An 18,126-nucleotide genomic window follows, 5' to 3' on the forward strand; every position below is an offset into this window, starting at 1 on the left:
GCAGAGCTGCTGACAGGCGTGTCCCTGTTGCCACCAAAGTGGAGCGTGTTCCGTCTCTTTGTTGGTCATTTGGGTTTTCTTCCTACCAAAGGCCTGCCCAAGTTTCTTGTCTGTTTCTCTAATGAATTGTCTTTTCTAATTTACAGAAGAATTTTTGAAAGATAATTTACAGAAGGTATAAATATCATCCTCTCTGCGGCTTCTCACTCTCTGTGTTGTCTGGGATAAACAGACGTTCGTAAGACTGAATGGCCAAATTATTAATGTTCTTATTTTTAGAGTTTAGGAGTCTGTCCCTACCATGAGGTCATGAAGATATTTTTGGAATTACCGTCTCAGCCTTTTTGGTTCTGGCCGTGCACCTGGAGTTGGCCTTCACGCCTGCGTGTGTTGTGGAAGTCTTCGTCGTTTGGTTTTCTAAACGGGTATCCAGTGATCCCAGAGCCACGTCTTGGGGACACCGGCCTTCCCCCACCGTTTGGCGGTGCCGTTGGCTGTGGTTTTGTTTCTCTCCTTCATTCCACTCCGTGGTGTCTGTGCCCGCACCCCCGCCACAGAGAGAGGCAGTGTCCCTGGTGCTGCAGGTGGGAAGGGGCCCTGAGCCGGGGACACAGGCACCTTCCAGAGGGCGGAGAAGGCCGGGCAGCGGCTTCTCTCCCGCAGTCTCCAGAAAGGTGGGACCCTGCAGACAGCTGGGTCAACCCAGGGAGAGCTTACCGGACGCTGATCTGCAGAACTGTCGAAATGGCCGTGGTGGTTGAAGCTGGAGTCTGTGGCTGTGTGTTGCAGCCTGTCCGTGCGGCGCCACGGCATGGGCCTCGTGCCGCAGCGTGGTCGTAAAACAGGGTGTGTGGCGCCAGCCGCCTCCATCAGGAGCGCCTTGGGTTTGGGGACCTTGCGTGTTGGGTTCTACCCAGCTTCCCCCCAACCCCCAGAAGTTGAGATTCTGTTTGGGGTTGCACTGTAGCTATACAACCATTTAGAGAGATTTTATATCTTTTTAGTATTGGGTCTTGGACCCACGAACATGGTGGGTTATTTAACAGTTATTTAACTCTTAAAGCTTGCATGACATTTTGTAGCTTTCCCAGTAGAGGTCTAATACCTCTAATGTTAGATTTATTGCTAGGTAATTCATGCTTTATATTACTATAACTAGTATCTTCTCTTTAATTTCACATTCTGATTGCAGCTGGTAAATAGAAAAACATGGATGATTTTTGTCAAATGGAATCCAGCAACCTTGCTAAACTTACTAATTGCAACAGTTCATCTGTAGACTGACTTGGACTTTCCGTGTTAGATCCTGCGAGTGATGGTTTTGTTCCCTCCATCGTTAGTCACCAAGCCTGTGTGTGTCTGTCTTGACAACACTGGCGAGGGCTGCGGGCGGGCCGAGACTGCGCACAGAGCGGCCCTGTGGGCAGCTGCTCACGCCCTGGCCTGGGGCGATGGCGAATCACATTTAACGTTCAATGGGACCTTCGTCCTGTGTTTTGTATCCTTTATTGGATTAAGGCGATTCCCTCCTTTTCTTAGTTTGCCAAAAGCTATGTTGAATCTTAGCAAATTCGTTTTCTGTATCTATCGAAATGATCGTGACTGTTTTCCTCATCCTGTTAATGCAGGGAATTCACCGGTCCGTCTAACGTCAGACTGACCTGTATTGCTGGAGTGAGCCCGGCTGGGCGTGGCGTGTGAGCCTCCCGCGCGTGGTTGGATTTGGTTCGCTGGTGCTTTACTGGTGTGATGTCATGAGATGTGGGGCCTTGGAGTTTTCTTCTCATACAGTTCTTTTCAGGTTGGGGCCACAGTTACGATGGCAACACAAGGGACTTGGAAAGTATCCCTTTTTTTTCTCTTCTCCAGAAGAGCTTGTGCCAGTTTGGAATTGTTTGCTCCTGTGTAGATGGTAGAATTTGCTAGGCCTGCCATAAGAGAGCACCATCGACTGGGTGGCATAAACAACAAAGTAATTTTCTCGTAGGTTCTCTGGCTGGAGGACTGAGGTCAAGGTATTGATTGGCAGGTGGGTTCCTCCTGGGGTCACTCTTGGCTTATAGATGCCTCCTTCTTGCTGTGTCCTCACAGGGTCGTCCCTCTGCACCTGTCTGCGTCTTCATCGCCTTCTCTTTTTCTTTTTTTTTTTGAAATAGAGTCTTGCTCTGTCTCCCAGGCTGGAGTGCAGTTGGGGGTCACCGTAGCTCACAGCAACCTCAAACTCTTGGGCTCAAGTGATCCTCCTGCCTCAGCCTCCCCGAGTGCTGGCATCACAGGTGTGAGCCACCACGCCCAGCCCTCACCTCCGTTTCTTACAAGGACCCCAGTCAGATTAGAATATGGCTCACCCCAGTGACCCCATTTTAACTTAATGACCTCTTTAAAGACTCTGTCTCCAAAAACAGTCATGTTGGTAGAGGGGTCAGGACTTCAGCCTACAAATGGGGGTGCAGGTCGGCTCATAGCAGATGTCTTCCACCGCTGGGAGAGCTGCTGTTTCCAAGGCCGACTGACCTCACGTGGTTTCTTTCCATTTTTGTATTATAAAATACTGGGAACTGTGCGAGGAGTGGAGCCGCGTGTGTTAGATGCGAAACAAAGTATGGACATGGACACCCGCGACTCTGCCGCTCATCTAAAGAAATTAAGTTGTATAACAAGATTTCTAGAGCTGGAAGGAATCGCAAAGAGCTGGTAATGCATCAGGGACTTTGGGCGGTCACTCCCGCAGCTTGGGCAGTTCGCGTTTCTCCTGGTCCTCTCTGAGGTGATGCGGGCTCGGTGCTGGCGGAGAAGCACCATGGGAAGGTGTTACAGGACAGACGAGTGGGCAGCCCTGCCCCTTAGGAGTTTGTGCCCTGGTGGAGAACTCGAGGCCAGTGGACCGAGTCTAGAAGGAAAATTCGACCTGGTTGCTGGGCGGATTGAGACGTCTCCGTGGGAGCCGGGAGCATTGGTGCTGAGGGATTCCGGCCGCGAGCGACAGTGAGGCCCCTGGGCCGTGGCGGGTGCTGGGTGTGGACTGAGAGTCGGTTCCTACAGGAGCGCAGAGCTCTGGTCCCCAGCCCGGACAGCAGCCAGACACCCCGGCCGGTGATGGGTCCGTCTGTGCCTCGGTTTGCCCATCTGTGGAAGGGGATAGCACAGCAGCCTCGCTGTGCACTGGCTACCGGCCTTTCTGAGTCTGGGGAGACAGAACGCCCCACACGCGCCGTTACGCCAGGTGGAACTGTCGCGTACGCACAGGCAGCACGGGCTCGTCACACGCTGGTCCCCCGGGCTCAGGAGGGCTGCCGGGGAGAAGGCCCCACCTGCACCAGCCGCCCGGGTCTCGCTCCCCCTGGGCTAAGGCGCTGCAGGACAGCCTGTGTCGGGGGGACTGGGACAGCGCTGTCCCAACAGTCCCTCCTGATCTCGGGGCGTTGCCTTCCAGCACATTCTACAGGTATTCTTGGGAACCACAGGCGAGAAACGGGAGAGAACCAAGTGAGTTGGTCCACCACACGCAGAGGTGTCCTGCAGCAAAGGGAACCCGGTACCTGCTGCGCACGGTTCTTGGGGGGTCGAATGGTCAATGTTGGGGGTGGGGGGCATGTCGCAGAGCCTGGCTGGGAGATGACGCCTGTGAGTGTTCAAAGGAAAAGGTGTGGCGGGAGCAAGAGGAGCTGGGAAGACGGGGCATGATCCGAAGGGGGAGCCGTGGCTTAGGGGCCCTCTTCCGAGCAGGGCCTCATGGTGCCCGCGCAGAAGCTCGCCTTGCATGCACAGGTCGGCGTGCCGGCCCCGGATGCCCCTCTCGGCCACCCCACGGACGCCACTGTATCCTCCCGGCAACTCGGGCAGCTGAGCTTCCCTCCACCAGGGCCACCTGAGTGACACCGGGTCTGTGACTTCAGGGTCCGAGCAAGGCCCTGCTGGCTGGTCACCTTGCACCCCGGGGCTGGATGCACCGGCCGTGGCAGGTGGCTTGGTCGGCTGGCGGACGGGCAGGTGTGTACCTGAGACTGGCCCTGAGCTGGGGTGGAGGGGTGTTCTGAGTCCGCGTCCCGCTCGTCTGCCCTGGCACTGGGCAGAGTTCCATGGTCCAGATGGAGGTGGGCGTGAACAGCCCTGGCTGCCTGTTGAACAGCTGCGAGCTCTTCCGAGGTGGCCCCCGGGGCCCAGCCGCTCTCTGGCCCCCACAGCTGTCCCCCAGCCTCCTGAGGTCAGGTCAGTTTTGCTGGCCTCGCCACCCTGGGCACGTGGGCATGGGGCCAGACTGTCCTGTGGCTTGGAATGTTTCCCGTCTGAACCCAGGGCAGCTGCCTGAATGGCCCAGCTCAGCAGGAGGTGGAGGGACGGTGGGGCCCCGCGTGGGGCTGGCTTGGGCTTTGAGGACAGTCGGCTGTGGGCAGCCTGTGGTCATCAGGTCACCCTGGCCCCCACGCCCGCCGAGTCCCGTGCCCACCCTGGTTTCTGGTCGGCCCGTGCTCTGGGAGGAAGCCTCGACTGCCAGGTTGTCTGCTCCCACGGGAAGGGAGGCGGCCAGCGCTGTGATCAGAGTGGTTTAGGAGTGTGGCCCTGCTGCAGGCTGGCGGGCACAGAGACGTTCAGGAGGACACAAAGGGACTTGCCTGGTGGTGGTTCAGGGTGTGAGACCGCGGTGGGGAAGGTTTCGTGTGTAAGCCCCCTTCCTTTTTTTTTTGGACCTATTAATTTTTTTATCACATAATGTACCATTTTCACTTTTAAGCAGCCAGGATGGGAAGCGGGAAAACCACCCTTCAGCCCAGAGTGGCCGCGCAGGCTGCTCGGGGGCTCCGGCCGGGGTGCCCAGGCTGGGACGGGGAACACTGGCCTGTAGCGATTTCGGCTGCCAGCACCCTGCCTGACTCGCTGGGGGTCACGTGAGCAGTGGTGGGAAAGCCTCCGAGAAAGCCGGGGCTGTTGGGGCGCTCACGTGTTGGGGGGCGGGGTGGGGGGCCAGCTTTCCCGTGACGAGAGGAGCTGCAGGACGCCATCCCTGCCTGGGGTGCAGGGGCCGGAGCCAGGCTTCAGGGGCTGGTGGGGACTTGAGGCCCAGGCCAGACGCCCTTCCCTCACAGCTGCTTAGCTCTTGGGGGCGCCTGGGCTAAGGGGGCTGCCAGAGAAGGGCGGACATGGCCAGAGGCGTTGGCAGACCTGGGCAGTGTGGGGCTGGCGGGGCCAGTCCCCTGCTTCCTGTCCGCGAACAAAGGGGCAGCTCTGGGGGCCGGAGCAGGGCCCAGGGAGGAGAGGGAACCGGAGCCCTGGAGGGGGACTTGGCTGCTCAGGCTGGCAGAGGCTGGGTCCTTAGAGCAGGGGGACCTGTCAGTGGCTGGCGGGGGTCCCCCCAGGATGGAAGGCGAGGGGCTGCTCCACACTGCCCTGGGGCTTGCCTGGCAGACCTTGCAGAGGGCCCAGAAAGCCCAAGACAGGTGGGGCCCTGGGGTGTGGACTCAGATCCGAGGCCCAATGCCAGTGGACCATGCGATTCTCTTCACGTCCTGTGCCCCGTCCCTGTGCGCCTGCCTCCCCTGCGGGCTGGTGCTGGCCGCGGGCTCTCTGCAGGTGGGGCAGGCGCCTTCCCCACCGTGGCTGCTTCCTGCAGACCTGTCCTGCCAGCTGGAGCACGGCTCCCTGGGGCTGGCGGCGTGCGAGGCACTGGCCTTCCTGCGTCATCTGGGAACTGCTTAAAGCCCTCCGGCCTGGAGTCCCGTCCAAGCTTAAGGTGAGCCGGGGAGCTGGGGTGCGATGCTGGCCACTGCTGAGGCTGGGACTGGCGTGCTGGTTACGTGACTCTTGATAATTTTGAGACGTTTTAAAATCTGTCAGTCTGTCTTTTAATTGGTATATTTAGACCATTTACATTTAATGTGATCATTGCTTTCATTGTATTAATATCATGTTTGTAACTGCTTTCCATTCATTGCCTATGTTCCTAGTTTCTGTCTTCTTTTTTTCTGACTTCTCTTTATTTAGCATTTTATATGATTCTGTATCTTTTCTTTTCCTAGCATATCAATTATACTTTAAATATATTTTTTAGTGGTTGCGCTAGAGCTTGCAGTATTATTTCCAACTAACCCAAATCCATTTGTGAATGACACTGTGCCACGTCACAGGTCGTGTGGACCTTGTACCTGAGCACGCCCGTCCCTCCCACTCGCCCTGCACAACAGTCACTTCATCCGTCCATGGCTACACTCACCCCGCACATGGCTGGTATTATTTTGAGCAAAGTTTTCTGTTAGATCAATTAGGTATGAGGAAAACAGAAGGTTTCTTACTAATTTTTTGTGTTTCCAAAAAATGTGCTGCAAAACATTTAAAAATATTCTTTTAGTTCATTCTAGGCAGTGATACCTTTTGGAATTCGGTTCTTCAGCGTACCCAGCTCTTCCCGGGCAGCCAGCCTGCAGCCCTCTCTGGGGGACTCCACTCACCCTTGGAAGGGGGCGCAAAGGCTCCTCGGCGTTGAGGTGGCCGTGGGGCCCTGCCCGTGCAGAGAGATGGCAGGGAGGGGATGCTTGTTGGTGGGACCTCGGGAGCCAGTGACAGACCCTCACCCGGCTGGGATGTGCCCCGGCCACTCTCGCCCAGTGTCAACCATGCTTCACAGCATCAAGGCCCCAGGACTCCCCTGCCCTGTGAGTCCCTGCACCCCTTCTTGGCCACCCACCCTGGCTCTGCTTCTCACCAAGGGCTCACCGGGCGCTTTCACAGCGGGAGGGCCCTGGGCAGGCAGGAGGGGGCGCATGAAAGGGCGGTCGGGCCCCCAGCAGGCCCCCACCCTCCAGAGCCAGCCCCTGGAGTAGCTCCCTGGACAGGGGAGGGGCTGCGCCTGGGCCCTCTGCCCTTCCCCATCACCCCAGCTTCTTGGGGTGCCCGGAAAGGAACGCGGTGAGGTGCACACACTCCCGCCCAGGCAGCCCCGGCCCCCAGTGTAGGGTCCCCAGCAGCTGTTGGCCTCAGATGAAGCGTGTGCACAAGCATGTTCCACGTGGGCAGAGCCCGGGGACTCTGCCACTCGGGCACACCTGGGCTGCGGGGGGAGCCCTCCTGGACACGGGGCCCCCCCGGCACACTCGGTGCCAGGACCCAGTCACCCAACAGCACAAAGGATTTGGTTCCTGCTTTTTGGAAGGGGGGTGCCAGCCAGAGAACGGGACCAGGGCTTGCCAGTGAGGTCAGGGTGGGGTCACTGCAGGTGTTCCTGGCCCTTAGAACTGGGCGCTGGGGCGGGTGGGCCCTGGGTCTCCCCTGGACTTCCTTCAGGGCCCGGACCCTTAAAGCCATAAGCAGGACTGACCCGTGTGCCTACAGAACGCATCCATTTACTAGAAGGTTCCAGCACTGACCGTACAGACCAGGAACAGGCCAGCGCAGAGGAGTCGAGGCGGCAGCTCCCAGCCGTCCGCAACAGCCACTGCCCAGTGTCCCTCGCTGGGAAGAGCCTTCTAGGGACGGCGGCAGCTGCCCGAGGCTGAATTGTGCTTCACAGAGGGGTGTTCAGCAAGGAGCCTCTGCTCTAAAAGGGTGTGCGGGGTCCGTGGAAACGCACCATCGTCTGTCCCGATGTCCCCACAGGCCGCGGCTGGAGCAGCTCCAGGTAAAAGCAGGGCAAACACCTCTTTTCTGCCGGGTCACCGGCTGCAGGGCCCCTCGCAGGCTCGGCAGGGGCCTCCTGGCCAAGCTTCCAAGGCCGCCATCGCTTCTAACTTCCTTCCAGAAGGGCTCGCTCAGCCCCTCCCTCGCCGGCGCACTCGCCCACGGAGCCGAGGACAGCAGCCCCGCCCCGCGCGCCCTGAGCACAAGCACAGGCCAGCTCCAGTCTGGAGGGGCCCCCTGGGGGCTCCCCCCGTCCAGGTATGAGCTCCTCCCCGCCCCTGCCCTGCCCCACACCCCGGGACAGCTGGGCCCAGCTGTGCAGGCTGTCCTGTCTCCGTGCCGTCCCCACCCTTGGCTGGGCCCTGTCACGAGTTGCGGTATGTCTTGTGTAGAGGCGTGGATTGCACAGGTTTGTAAAAACAGGTTAAAAAATGCTTCTCGGCGGCTTCCAGCAGTGCCCGGGCGTGGTCTCGCCCCTCGCCCCATGCAAGGGTCTCCTTTCCGGGGTCGAGTCTCAGGAGCCTCAGGGAATGGGGTTGGCTTCCCGGGTCAAGCCAGCATGACCATGTCTGCGCACGCTCCTCCTGCGTGCATCCTGTGGCCTCCGGGGCCGGGCATGTGTCTACCCGCCCAGCAGCGTGAGCTCTGCGGGCCGGCTCAGAGCTGTGTCTCGTCGCGAGTCTCGGGGTTGCAGGACAGCAGCTTGTTGCTGCAGCTGCTCTTTTGGCTCTGGGGGCTGCTGATCACGTGGGCCAGGGGGTCCGAGCGGATGAGATAGCTGCAGGCGGGCAGAGGGGGACCCTGTGGACGTGACTGGGGCAGCCCCCCACCCAGACCTCTGAGTGGCACCACTGTGTGGCTCTTAGGGCCCGATGCCCCGTCTCCCCACGTGGTGCCCGTTGGGGCCACACACGGTGGAGGGGCAGGTGCCTACTCACACGATGTCGTTGGGCTCCAGCCTGGTGTCGGGCGGGGGGTTGATGAGGACGTAGGACAGGGTGTTCTGGTGGTCGCTCATCTCGTCTGCGGAGGACAGGGCGGCGCGTCAGCGCTGGCGCCAGAGGAGCCGAGGGCTCGGGACAAGCAGAGTCTTCTGCTTTCAGGCCTTGTGCTCGCGCCCCTCCCTGGCCAGCCCGGCCGGGGCCGGTCCCCCCTGGCAGAGGCCTGTCCCCGGACCCTCCCTGCGCTGGGCACAGGGCAGCCAGGCACTGGCTCCGACCACCCCCGGCAGCCTGCCGCAGGTGGCACCTCAGCCACGCGGTGGCCCACAGCAGAGGCCCTGGGCACGCCTGCACACGTCTGCCAAGTACATGACCTCCGACACAGCCGCACCACACCTGTGCCTTCACGTGCACCTACACACACCTGCACGTACGTGGGTACACCTGCACACCACCGCGCACACCCACCTGTGTGTACACCCACACACCTTCACACCCACTCACACCTATGCCCCCGCGCACGTACCTGCACACTCGTACACCCAACTACATACAGACCTGCACACGGAACGCGCCCGCACACGCCTGACCCCAGCCCTCCACAGCCTGCTCACCATGTCCCTCAGCAGTGCCCAGCAGGTGCCGCGGTCCCTGGGGGCCCGGTCAGGCCACCCCCCTCCCCGAGCTCAACCCTTTGCTTTGGGCTCACGTCCCGAGTGGCCATCAGCCCAGAGCACCCACCGAGCCATCCTGCTGAGGACAGGGCCCCTCCCCAGCCCTCTCGGGGACAGCTCAGTGTCTGCTCTGCGTGGGTATGGGGTGTGCCCCACGGGGTGAGAACGGCTCCAGAGAAACACCCAGTCACTTCACAGACATCTCCGCTCAGTTGGCAGGGCAGCCCGGCCACACATGAGACAGTTGGCCCCTGGCAGGGAAGCAAGGGGCTCATGGCCTCAGTTTACCCCTCTGATGACAGCTGAAGGCCCCTCCTAGACTTGTGTTCCAGGGGCTGGAACCTGAGTGGCCCCTGCCCCGGCCGCGGCCACTGAGCAGGGCATCCGCGAGGCTGCCGGCCAGCCAGGGAGGTGGGCACAGGCTGGACCCGGGGCCCCCATGGCAGCCTGGGCAGCTCTGCCTCAGACGCCCCAGGGCCTCAGGTGGGTCCCCCGTGCCAGCGTCCGAGTCCATGTCGGTGGCCGGGATGGCCTGACTGCTGCCCCCCACGGCCTGAGCAGAGTTACTCTGCCTGCTGAGCTGGGCGTCTGTTTCCCCAGGCCCTTTGGGCGCCCATGCTGGAGGCTGTGCGGGGGGGGGTGGCTCTCGGCCCACGAGCCTGGCATGTGTCTCCAGGGGCAGCCCAGCAGGTGGGTGGAGGGAGCATGCAGCAACGGGTGATACTGGTGGCTCTCGTAGGCTCTTGGGGACCCTGCACCCCAGACCACAGCAGAATACTGAAAACGGGGGGCCACCAGTTTGTTTTGCCCCAGCAGGCAGGGACCGGCCCCCGCTGTGCACCAAGCAGCGAGTCTGGGTGGGAAGGCTGCTGCGTGGGGTGGACCCGCCAGGCCTGGGCCCCGCTGCTGCCCTGGGGTGAACCCGCCATGGCGTCCCTGTAACTAGCAGAGCTCGTGGCTGGGCCTAACCAGGCCTGGCTTTGTGCTTCTTGGGGGACCCCATGCCCAGCTGTAGTGCCAGGGGCCAGGTTGTGGGCAGCCACGTGGCACCGACCCCGACTGCCCCCGGGCGGGCAGAGAAGGCTGGGCTGTCCAGGGCTGGTGTCGCATGTACACAGTGCCGGGGGGCGGCAGGGGGGCGGGGGGCGGGCGGCTGGTGCGCCCAGGGTCTGGGCTGGGGTGTGGACTGGCCTCGGCTCTGCTCGTGAGGGTCAAGGCCAGCGCCCTCTGCCCAGACCCTCCACCCAGTGCTCCAGGCCTCTGTGATAGCTCCGCCCCACCCCACCCCCTACAGCCTGGGACCCCCGATGCCAAGCCCTTGGTGTCCACACTCACTCCGGCCCAAATCCCCCTACCGGAGCCTCAGCTTCCCACTCTGAATTGGGGGTAACTTGAGCACCTTCCTCCGAGGGTGGCCGTGAAGAGGGTGAAGCGTTTGTGCTCTGCGAGGAGAGGCTGGGCCGTCCCCTGGTCTGCACACAGGGCCCTGGTGATGCCCGGGGGCGGCCCTGCCAGCCCCACGAGCCGGTCACCCTCCCCCAGCTCCTGTGGTTCCACACCTTGGCCCAGGCACCGCCCAACATTTGCATATGGGGGTGCTGCAGCAGGGCCCCCCGAGCCCCTGCGCTCACACCCTGACGGGCACACAGTGCTCAGCAGATGCCCACCAGGTCCGTCTGGTGACCACCCTGCCGGGAAGTCGCGGGTAGCAGGGGAGGGCGGTGGGGGGGTGCAGGCAGCGCAGGCGCCAGTTCACGGAAGCCGCCGGCAGGGGGCGGATCTTCCCTGAGTGCCATCGTGGGACGCAGGGAAGGGAAAGCGCAGACCCCGGGAAGTGCCAGCACTTTGCCTCCATGGCCGTCCCAAGCCTGGGTCTGCCCGGACGGCTCGCGCATCCCAGCAAGCAGAGCCCACTGGGCTCCCCGAGGCTGCCGGAAGCCCCCAGGAAGGGAAGGGGAGCCCCTGCCCGGACTCTGCCGTGAGCACTGATGGGGGCTCGGGGTGGGGGGGCGCGGGGGCATCCCGGAGGGAACGGGGTGCGGCAGCACCCGAGACCCAGACGAGACGCCGGGCCTGGCCGGCCTTGTCCCTCTTGCACTCCTGGGGTGGCCGTCGGCCATCTGCCTGCCATCCACGGTGCGGGGCCTTTGGGGCCCTGTGGACTGGCTTCTGATGCTTCCCGAGAGCTGGGTGGGCTCAGGGTCCTCGGACACCCCACAGGGCCGGGCGGGGCAATGGAGGCGGCAGGACTTATCTTCTTCACCAGCAAAGCGGCATAAAGGGACGTGGGCGTGAGCCCCAGAGCTGGGCAGCCACAGTCCACGGCACAAACCGCGCCGCGGGGCAGGCGTGCGAGCTCAGCCCGGACCCTCTTTCTCTGCTGTCCACCTGCCTGGCCGGACGGGGCGGGCGCAAGGCTGCCCGGCGGCGAGGGGTCGGCACGCCCCTCGTGCGGCAATCAGCGTCTGCTGAGCACAATTACCTTGCAAATATCCCAGGTTTACCCGATTCATGACATCACTGGCTGTTAAGTTTGCTACGTCCTCTACGGCACACACAGGAAGAGGCACAGACAGAAGACAGAGAGAGAGACAGGTCAGCAGGCTGGCGGGGCTGCGGGTGGGGCAGCCACACCGCGTGGCAGTGACAGGAAGTGGCTCCTCCTTTGCCAAGCTCTGGTGGGCGGGCAGGGGTTTCAGAGGCCGAGGGGCGTGCGGGGCAGGCGCCAGCTCAGTACTCGCCGAGGTGCCGGGAGCGTCGGGTACTCTGAGCCCCGGCAGTCAGTCTCCTCCCCTACCCGGCAGGGACGCTGGGACAGACAGACAGGCATGCTGGGTGCCTTCCACAGGTCCACGGGGCTGGGACAGGCTTCTGGGCCACCCCTCATGAAGTCGCTGCCAGTTCTGGCCTGCCCGGCATGCTCAGGTGTGTGTGGCCAGCAGACGGTTCCCCCCCACCCCCAGTGGCCCCCAGGCAGCTCCCAGGTGAGCCTGAGCTCCTGACTCCACTTGGAGGGGCTCGGCGGCAGGAAGCAGGTGGGAGCAGGCACAGCGGCGGGACAGAGGCAGCCTGTGCTGGCCACGTCCTTGAGGCAGAACCAGCAGGGGTTGAGTCTGACCCAGCCTGGCCTGGACGTGGCTTGGCAGCGGCACAGCCCAGTGTTGGGCCCCCTCTGGCCTTATCAACAGAGGCAGCGTCCTCAGAGTTAGGGAGGGGAGGAGCTTCCCCGCTCTGTGCTGGCCAGGGCACTGTGGTCGGAGTCGCAAGCATGTCACCCCAAAGCAAGGTGTAGAGAGAAGGGACTGCGTGAAGCCCCATCTGCTGATGCAGATGGAAACCTGGGGTGACTCTGGAGCAGAGAAATGGGGTGGCCACACCACGGGTGGGCGGGGTGTCCAAGCATGGGCCGTTCACCCAGCTGTGCCCCCGAGAAGGCCCCACACTGTGGCTGTGGGCAGGGTCTGGGTGTCCTGCCACGCAGCACGGCCAGAGCCACCGGTCTGTCACAGACGGAGGCCCTGGGCTTTCGGGGAGCCCAGCCAGGCCATCCCCACCCTCAGCCGCCACCTCTGGTCCCCAGTCTTTTATTTACAGATGGGGAAACCGAGGCCTTAGAATGGTGAGAGTGAGCCCTTCCTGAGGGCTGGCAGTGTTGGGGGGTCCGGCACCCTCCCCACACCAGGGTGGGTCCAGCCACCCCACCTTCCAGTCAGAGGGGCTGTGACAGGCCACGGTGCTGCCTGGAGGTGGGGGGCAGAGCGGGGCCAGGAGGCTGGCAGGGCCCCTGGAGGCCATGGCCGACCCCCTCGCAACATGGCCGTCCGCCCCGCGGCTGGCGCCCTTACCGTAGCCGGTGGTGGGCAGCCCCAGGTGTTTCATGCGGTTCTTGACCAGCTCAGAGAGCTCCTGGCGCTCGGAGCGCCGGCAGAGGCTGAGCCGGTGGTGGCCGATCCACTCCGCGGCCGCCGCCTTCCCTGCGTGCTTGGGGCCTTTGCGGCTCAGCCTCCGGGCCCACTGCAGGCTCTTGCGCCGCAGCAGCGGGTGCTCCGCGGGGTCGTCGCTGCTCGAGTGGCGGCCGTGGGTGCTGCCTCTGCCGCTGCCGCTGCCTGCCCGCGCGCCCCAGGGCCCCCTGACGTCCCGCGTGTCCTCGAAGTCCTCCACGTTCACTGAGATCTGGGACTGGGCCGGGCAGGGAGGGTGTGGGCTGGGGGCGCGGGGGCGGCGTGGAGCGCTTGTGGGGTCAGGGAAGAGGAGGACTGGCCGCAGGCCCGGGCGCCTGTGCCTCCCTCCTCTGGGGAGGGCGCCGGGTCTCCTCCTGAGCCCCCACCGCCAGCCCCGCCTGGCCACGTGTCCAGGGACGGGTCCCAGCCCTGCCCCCAAGTCACCAGGTGGCCACGGCAGCTCCTCAACCTCTCTGGGCCCTCGTTTCTGTGGGTCTGGCTAGGGGCCTGTCGGGACCCTGGCACAGTCTGGTTTTGTCCTGGGAGGGTCACCCCTCTCTGTGCCTCAGTTTCCCCATCTGTGGTCCCTCTCTTGAACACATCCTTGGGGTGCTGGCAAGAGCAGGGGGCAGTGCTGGACTGTGAGTGCCGAGGCCTGTGGCAGGGGTAGGGGGAGATGCGGGTCCCCACCTGGGCAGCACCTTCAGAAAGGCCCGGGAGGCCGGGGCGGGACGGTCAGGCCAGGCCAGCTGGGGGTGCTCACCGTGGTGGGGGCGGCGGCACGTGCGGCCGGGGGAGCCAGAGAGGGGCAGCTGGGCCAGGGAGGGGTGCACCTGGTGTTCAAACCCATATGTGACTTCCCCCCAGCCTCAGTTTCCCCACCTGTACATGAAGGGTGACCACCAAGAGCCCCTCGGAGCTGCGCTGTGGCCAACACATCCTCGAGACCCGCTCCCTCCCACAGGAGGCCGAGATGCTCTGGTGTTGAGAAGCGGGGTGCTCACCTGCACTTTGAGGTCTTGGGTCTGCAGAGGAAACCGGGAGCGTCAGGGACCTGGAAGCACCCCGACGCCAGCGCAGCCTCAGCCCTGCCGTGGCCTGCACAGAGCGCCGGGGCCCCCAGGCAGCACCCCGCCCCGCCCCGCCCGGGCTCCCACGGGAGGCGTCACAGACAGCGCTCGGGGACCTGACCCGGAAGAGCCGCTGGGAGAGCCAAACCCCGTCACGCCCGGGGCCCCGAAACTGAAAAGGGGCTGGGGAGAAGCGGGGGGCGTGGCGAGAACCTCCGAGGAGGAGAAGACGTGGCACTCGGTCCGGTAGATGCCGATGGGGATCTCGGCGCTGGAGGAGCAGAGCTTCTGGAAGAGGCGGCCGTAGGTGCGGATCCACAGGTCCTCCTCGGTGATCTTCATCTGCAAAAGCAAGTGGGGGCCCTGAGCTGGGCGGGGGCACCCAGGGTGGGAGCCCACTGGGCAGCCCGTCACTTACGGCACAGAGGTGGCCGGAGCCGGGGGTGGTGTCGAGGCCCAGCAGCAGCCGGGTGATGCTGATCATGTAGTCCTTCACGAAGGACTGCAGGGAGCCGCGGTGAGGCTGGCGGGCCACGTCTCCCAGCCGTGTGCCCCCCAGCCCCGTGCACAGGACGAGCCTCCTGCCTGCTGGTCCCTACGCACAGGCGACCAGCAGACAGAAGCCGGGAGCCCCTTCTGGGTTTGGGAATTCACCGGCCGGGCACTGCCAGGTGCCAGGGCTCAGAGGCCCAGGGGCTGCGGAGGCGGAGCCCAGGCATTGGGGAGGGACGGGCGGGGGCCTCTGTCCCGGGACTCCCCAGCTGCAGGGAGGTCGCATGGAGGGCCGCACTGAGGACGGGACCAGCCCTGCTGGGGGCGAGTGAAGGACGGGGTCCCGCCCGGGCAGCTGACCTGGTAGAGCAGCGTGTCCAACATGCTGATGCTGAACACGCGGCCGGCGGCGAACGGCAGGCGGAACATGAAGGCCAGGTTGGAGCCGTTCTCGCGCTCCCTCTGCAGGAGAGAGGGGGCCTCAGACTGGCGTGGGGCCGCCATGGGGCGGGGGTGTGCGCATGCCATGCATAGATACACTCACACGTGCACACAAGTCTGCCCGCGTGTGCCCCGTGTGCAGGCACCAGCAGGCGCTGACCCTCGGGCCTGAGCACCCAGCCACGTCTCCCCAGACGGCCCAGGGCCCTGGGAGCGACGATTTGGGCTCCAGTGAGACGGGGACCCAGGGAGCACCCCGGGCGCTGTGCATGTCCAGCCCTGCTCTTGCCATCCTGAAATTCCTAACACCTGGATCATTCCTTCATGGGCATTTGCGGGCGATGTTCGAGGGGACTCTGGAGCAGGCACGGCTGAGGAGAGGGGAGCCCTGGATGCCGAGGGACCCACCGTTTGAGCCTCCAGGGCTGCCGACGCAACCACCCCCCCACAGTGGCCAAGACAACCTGCGTCACGGCTCCGGTCCTGGGAGTCAGAGTCTGAATGGAGCTTTGCGGCCGTACCCAGGCGTCATCTGGGCCTTGTTCCCGTCTCCGGGGCTGACCACGTCCTCGGCTCCTGGACCCCCCCCCCTTCCCATCGCGCTGGGCCCGACCCCTGCCTGCCTGGTAGCGGGGCCCTGTGACACCGTGCCGCCCCCCAGACAGTCCAAGACACGCTGCAGCCCCTGGCCCTTCACTCGTCACACCGGCAGGGCCCCTCTGGCCACCTGGGCCACACAGCTGCGGCGCAGGGCCAGGATGCGGATGTCTTCCGGGCACTGCTCCACTGCCCGCGCCCATGCGGGAGGTCAGCGAGCCCCAGGGTGAGTGACCACAGGTGCTGGCAGCCCCTGAGGCCATGCTTCCCGCTGGAACCAGAACTCGCCTCACACAAACACAAGCAGTGGAGACGCGGCCAAGGAGCCCATCCTGCCACCTTCCAGGTAAGCGCCGGCAGCACTCCCGGCGGGTGCCGGCAGGAACCTCGGACGGGGATGGGTCTGTGCACCTGCCCCCCCCCCCCCGCCCTGTGCTGGGAGGGCCACAGGGGGACACGCTCCGGAGACAGTGACGAGTGGGTGGTGACAGTGCGCAGAGCTAAATGCTCTCACATTCACACTAGAACCGGAGCTGCGCGCTGGGAAGATGAATCCTGGAATAACTAAAATTTTTAATTTCCCTTTACTCAGAATAACACCAACTGGGAGATGTGAACCCCGCCAGGCCCGCTGAGGGATGAGGAAGGACCGGCCTGACATTTTAGGGCCTTTCATGGAGCTTTTTTCCTGCCTGTCGAGCAACGGACCTGCAAAGCCAGGCTCTGAAGGGCACGTGGGCTTCACGGGAGCCGAGCGGGCCTGCGGGTCACATGACGGCGAGCACGCAGGGGCCCTGAGCCCCTCCCCGGGATGGCCGAGCAGGGACCCTCACGGACGGGGCCAGGACCAGGCCGGAGCAGGCCGGGAGAGGACCCCGGGCCACACACAGGGCCACACGGATCGAAGACGTTAACCCGGGAAAGACGCCGGGAGCCCTGGGGGCCGGAGCCGGGGACAGCGGGCGGCCGGTGGGCGCCACATCTCTCCTGCGGGATTCCGGGGCGTCCAGAGTGGCACCTCGAGGAGAAGCCGCATGAGCCCCTGCTGAGGTTCTGGATAAACTTTGTAAGTAGGTACATTCTTTTACCACTGCGTCTTGGCAAGGCACGTGTATCTCCGTGCCAGAAATGCCTTCAGTTTCTACTGTGTACACTGAACTCAACGAAGGCGAATCTGGGACGCCTTGAGATCCCGTGGGCAGCAGGCTCCCGCCCCCTCGTGCTCCTTCCGGGGGGTTCTGCCCTTCCCCTTCCCCGAGCCTGGGGGACGGGGAGCTGCCTGCAGGGACTTGGGGCCCCTGTCTTTACTTTCCTGTGCGTGCTTTTCAGTATTCCCTGAAGTGGAACACGAGATACAACATGCATGTATGCTTTATAAAAATAAATCGTCATCAATTTCTTTTAAAAAAGGGTCTCAAGCAGCCCCAGGCGTTGCCAGTAGAAGCTGGTCACAGCCTGTGGCCCTGTCTGAGGGACGGGGAGCTGGCGTGCCGGGTGGCAGAGACCACGGGGACAAGGCCAAGGCTGCCCGAGGACTCTGGTGCCTGCTGCAGGCCCAGCACTCGCCGGGGGGTCAGGGGGCCGGGATGGCGGATCTGATGGAGCCTCGGGGGGCCTGGCCCCAGTCCCTGCACACGGCCCGGCCCAGGCCCAGCAAGGCACCAACGCAGAGGAGCTGAGGCTGCTTCCAGGGGCTTTGCTGTCCTCTAGGGGGTCCTTGTCAGGCTCGTCCTCACGGAACCATGGGGCCCAGAACGTCTCACTGCCCTGCCATGGGGGTGGGCACCACCCGGCCTGGCAGCACAGAGGGGCCGCCGGGGGCCAGGCTGCAGGGCGGGGGGTGGGGGTGCGCTGGCCCGAGCCTGCCGACCTGCCCAGCTTCAAGCCTGTCCCACTGCGGAGGCAGCAAGCGAGGACCAGCCCGGACAGCTTCCAGGATGGCAGGCCCCACCTGCCTCCACGCCGGCATCCCTGTCATGCCTGGACCATCCCACCTTCCGGATCCTGGGATCGTGCCTCAGGCCAGGGAACAGCCCACGCAGCGGGAGACAGAGTCCTGGCAGGCTGGGGCAGGGCAGCCCCCAGGAAGGGCCCAGGGTCGGAGCCGGGCAGACCAAAGCCCTCCCTGGGGGCAGACAGGGCTGCCTGGGCGACCCCCTACACCTCCAGGATGCCGACCGGCAGGGGCTCCTCCCCGTGGGCCTCAGTTGTCGCCAACTCCTGTCTCCCCTCCGGCGTAGGCAGCGCTGCCGGCCCCATGGCCCTCCCAGTCCATGGCCGAGCGAACTCACTGCACCGCCCATCGGGCCCAGGCTGTGTCCTCGTGCAACCGGGGCCTCGGCGCTTGCCCCTTCTGCCCAGT

The 18,126-nt window shown here is 63.8% G+C and overlaps 1 protein-coding gene across 8 annotated transcripts in view; it reads right to left on the reverse strand.

Moving 5' to 3' along the window:
- Positions 1-7,107: 7,107 nt before the first annotated feature.
- The window catches only part of KCNT1 (potassium sodium-activated channel subfamily T member 1), a 64,088-nt gene continuing 53,069 nt past the window's right edge, over positions 7,108-18,126 (reverse strand). For 3 of the 8 annotated variants that reach the window (XM_069477113.1, XM_069477114.1, XM_069477108.1), the window contains 8 exons: positions 15,087-15,188; positions 14,653-14,736; positions 14,448-14,576; positions 14,169-14,189; positions 13,069-13,402; positions 11,706-11,768; positions 8,547-8,631; positions 7,109-8,386 (listed from right to left, as the gene is read on the reverse strand). In XM_069477113.1, coding sequence (XP_069333214.1) covers positions 8,266-8,386; positions 8,547-8,631; positions 11,706-11,768; positions 13,069-13,402; positions 14,169-14,189; positions 14,448-14,576; positions 14,653-14,736; positions 15,087-15,188 — 939 coding nt within the window. In that variant the 3' untranslated portion in view covers positions 7,109-8,265. Of the gene's footprint in view, positions 8,387-8,546; positions 8,632-11,705; positions 11,769-13,068; positions 13,403-14,168; positions 14,190-14,447; positions 14,577-14,652; positions 14,737-15,086; positions 15,189-18,126 lie in introns of all 8 variants that reach the window. The other 5 variants (XM_069477111.1, XM_069477109.1, XM_069477107.1 and 2 more) reach the window with 4 other exon arrangements.

This window comes from Eulemur rufifrons, chromosome 7 (genome assembly GCF_041146395.1).
Source record: "Eulemur rufifrons isolate Redbay chromosome 7, OSU_ERuf_1, whole genome shotgun sequence".
In the NCBI taxonomy this organism is placed as follows: Eukaryota; Metazoa; Chordata; class Mammalia; order Primates; family Lemuridae; genus Eulemur; species Eulemur rufifrons.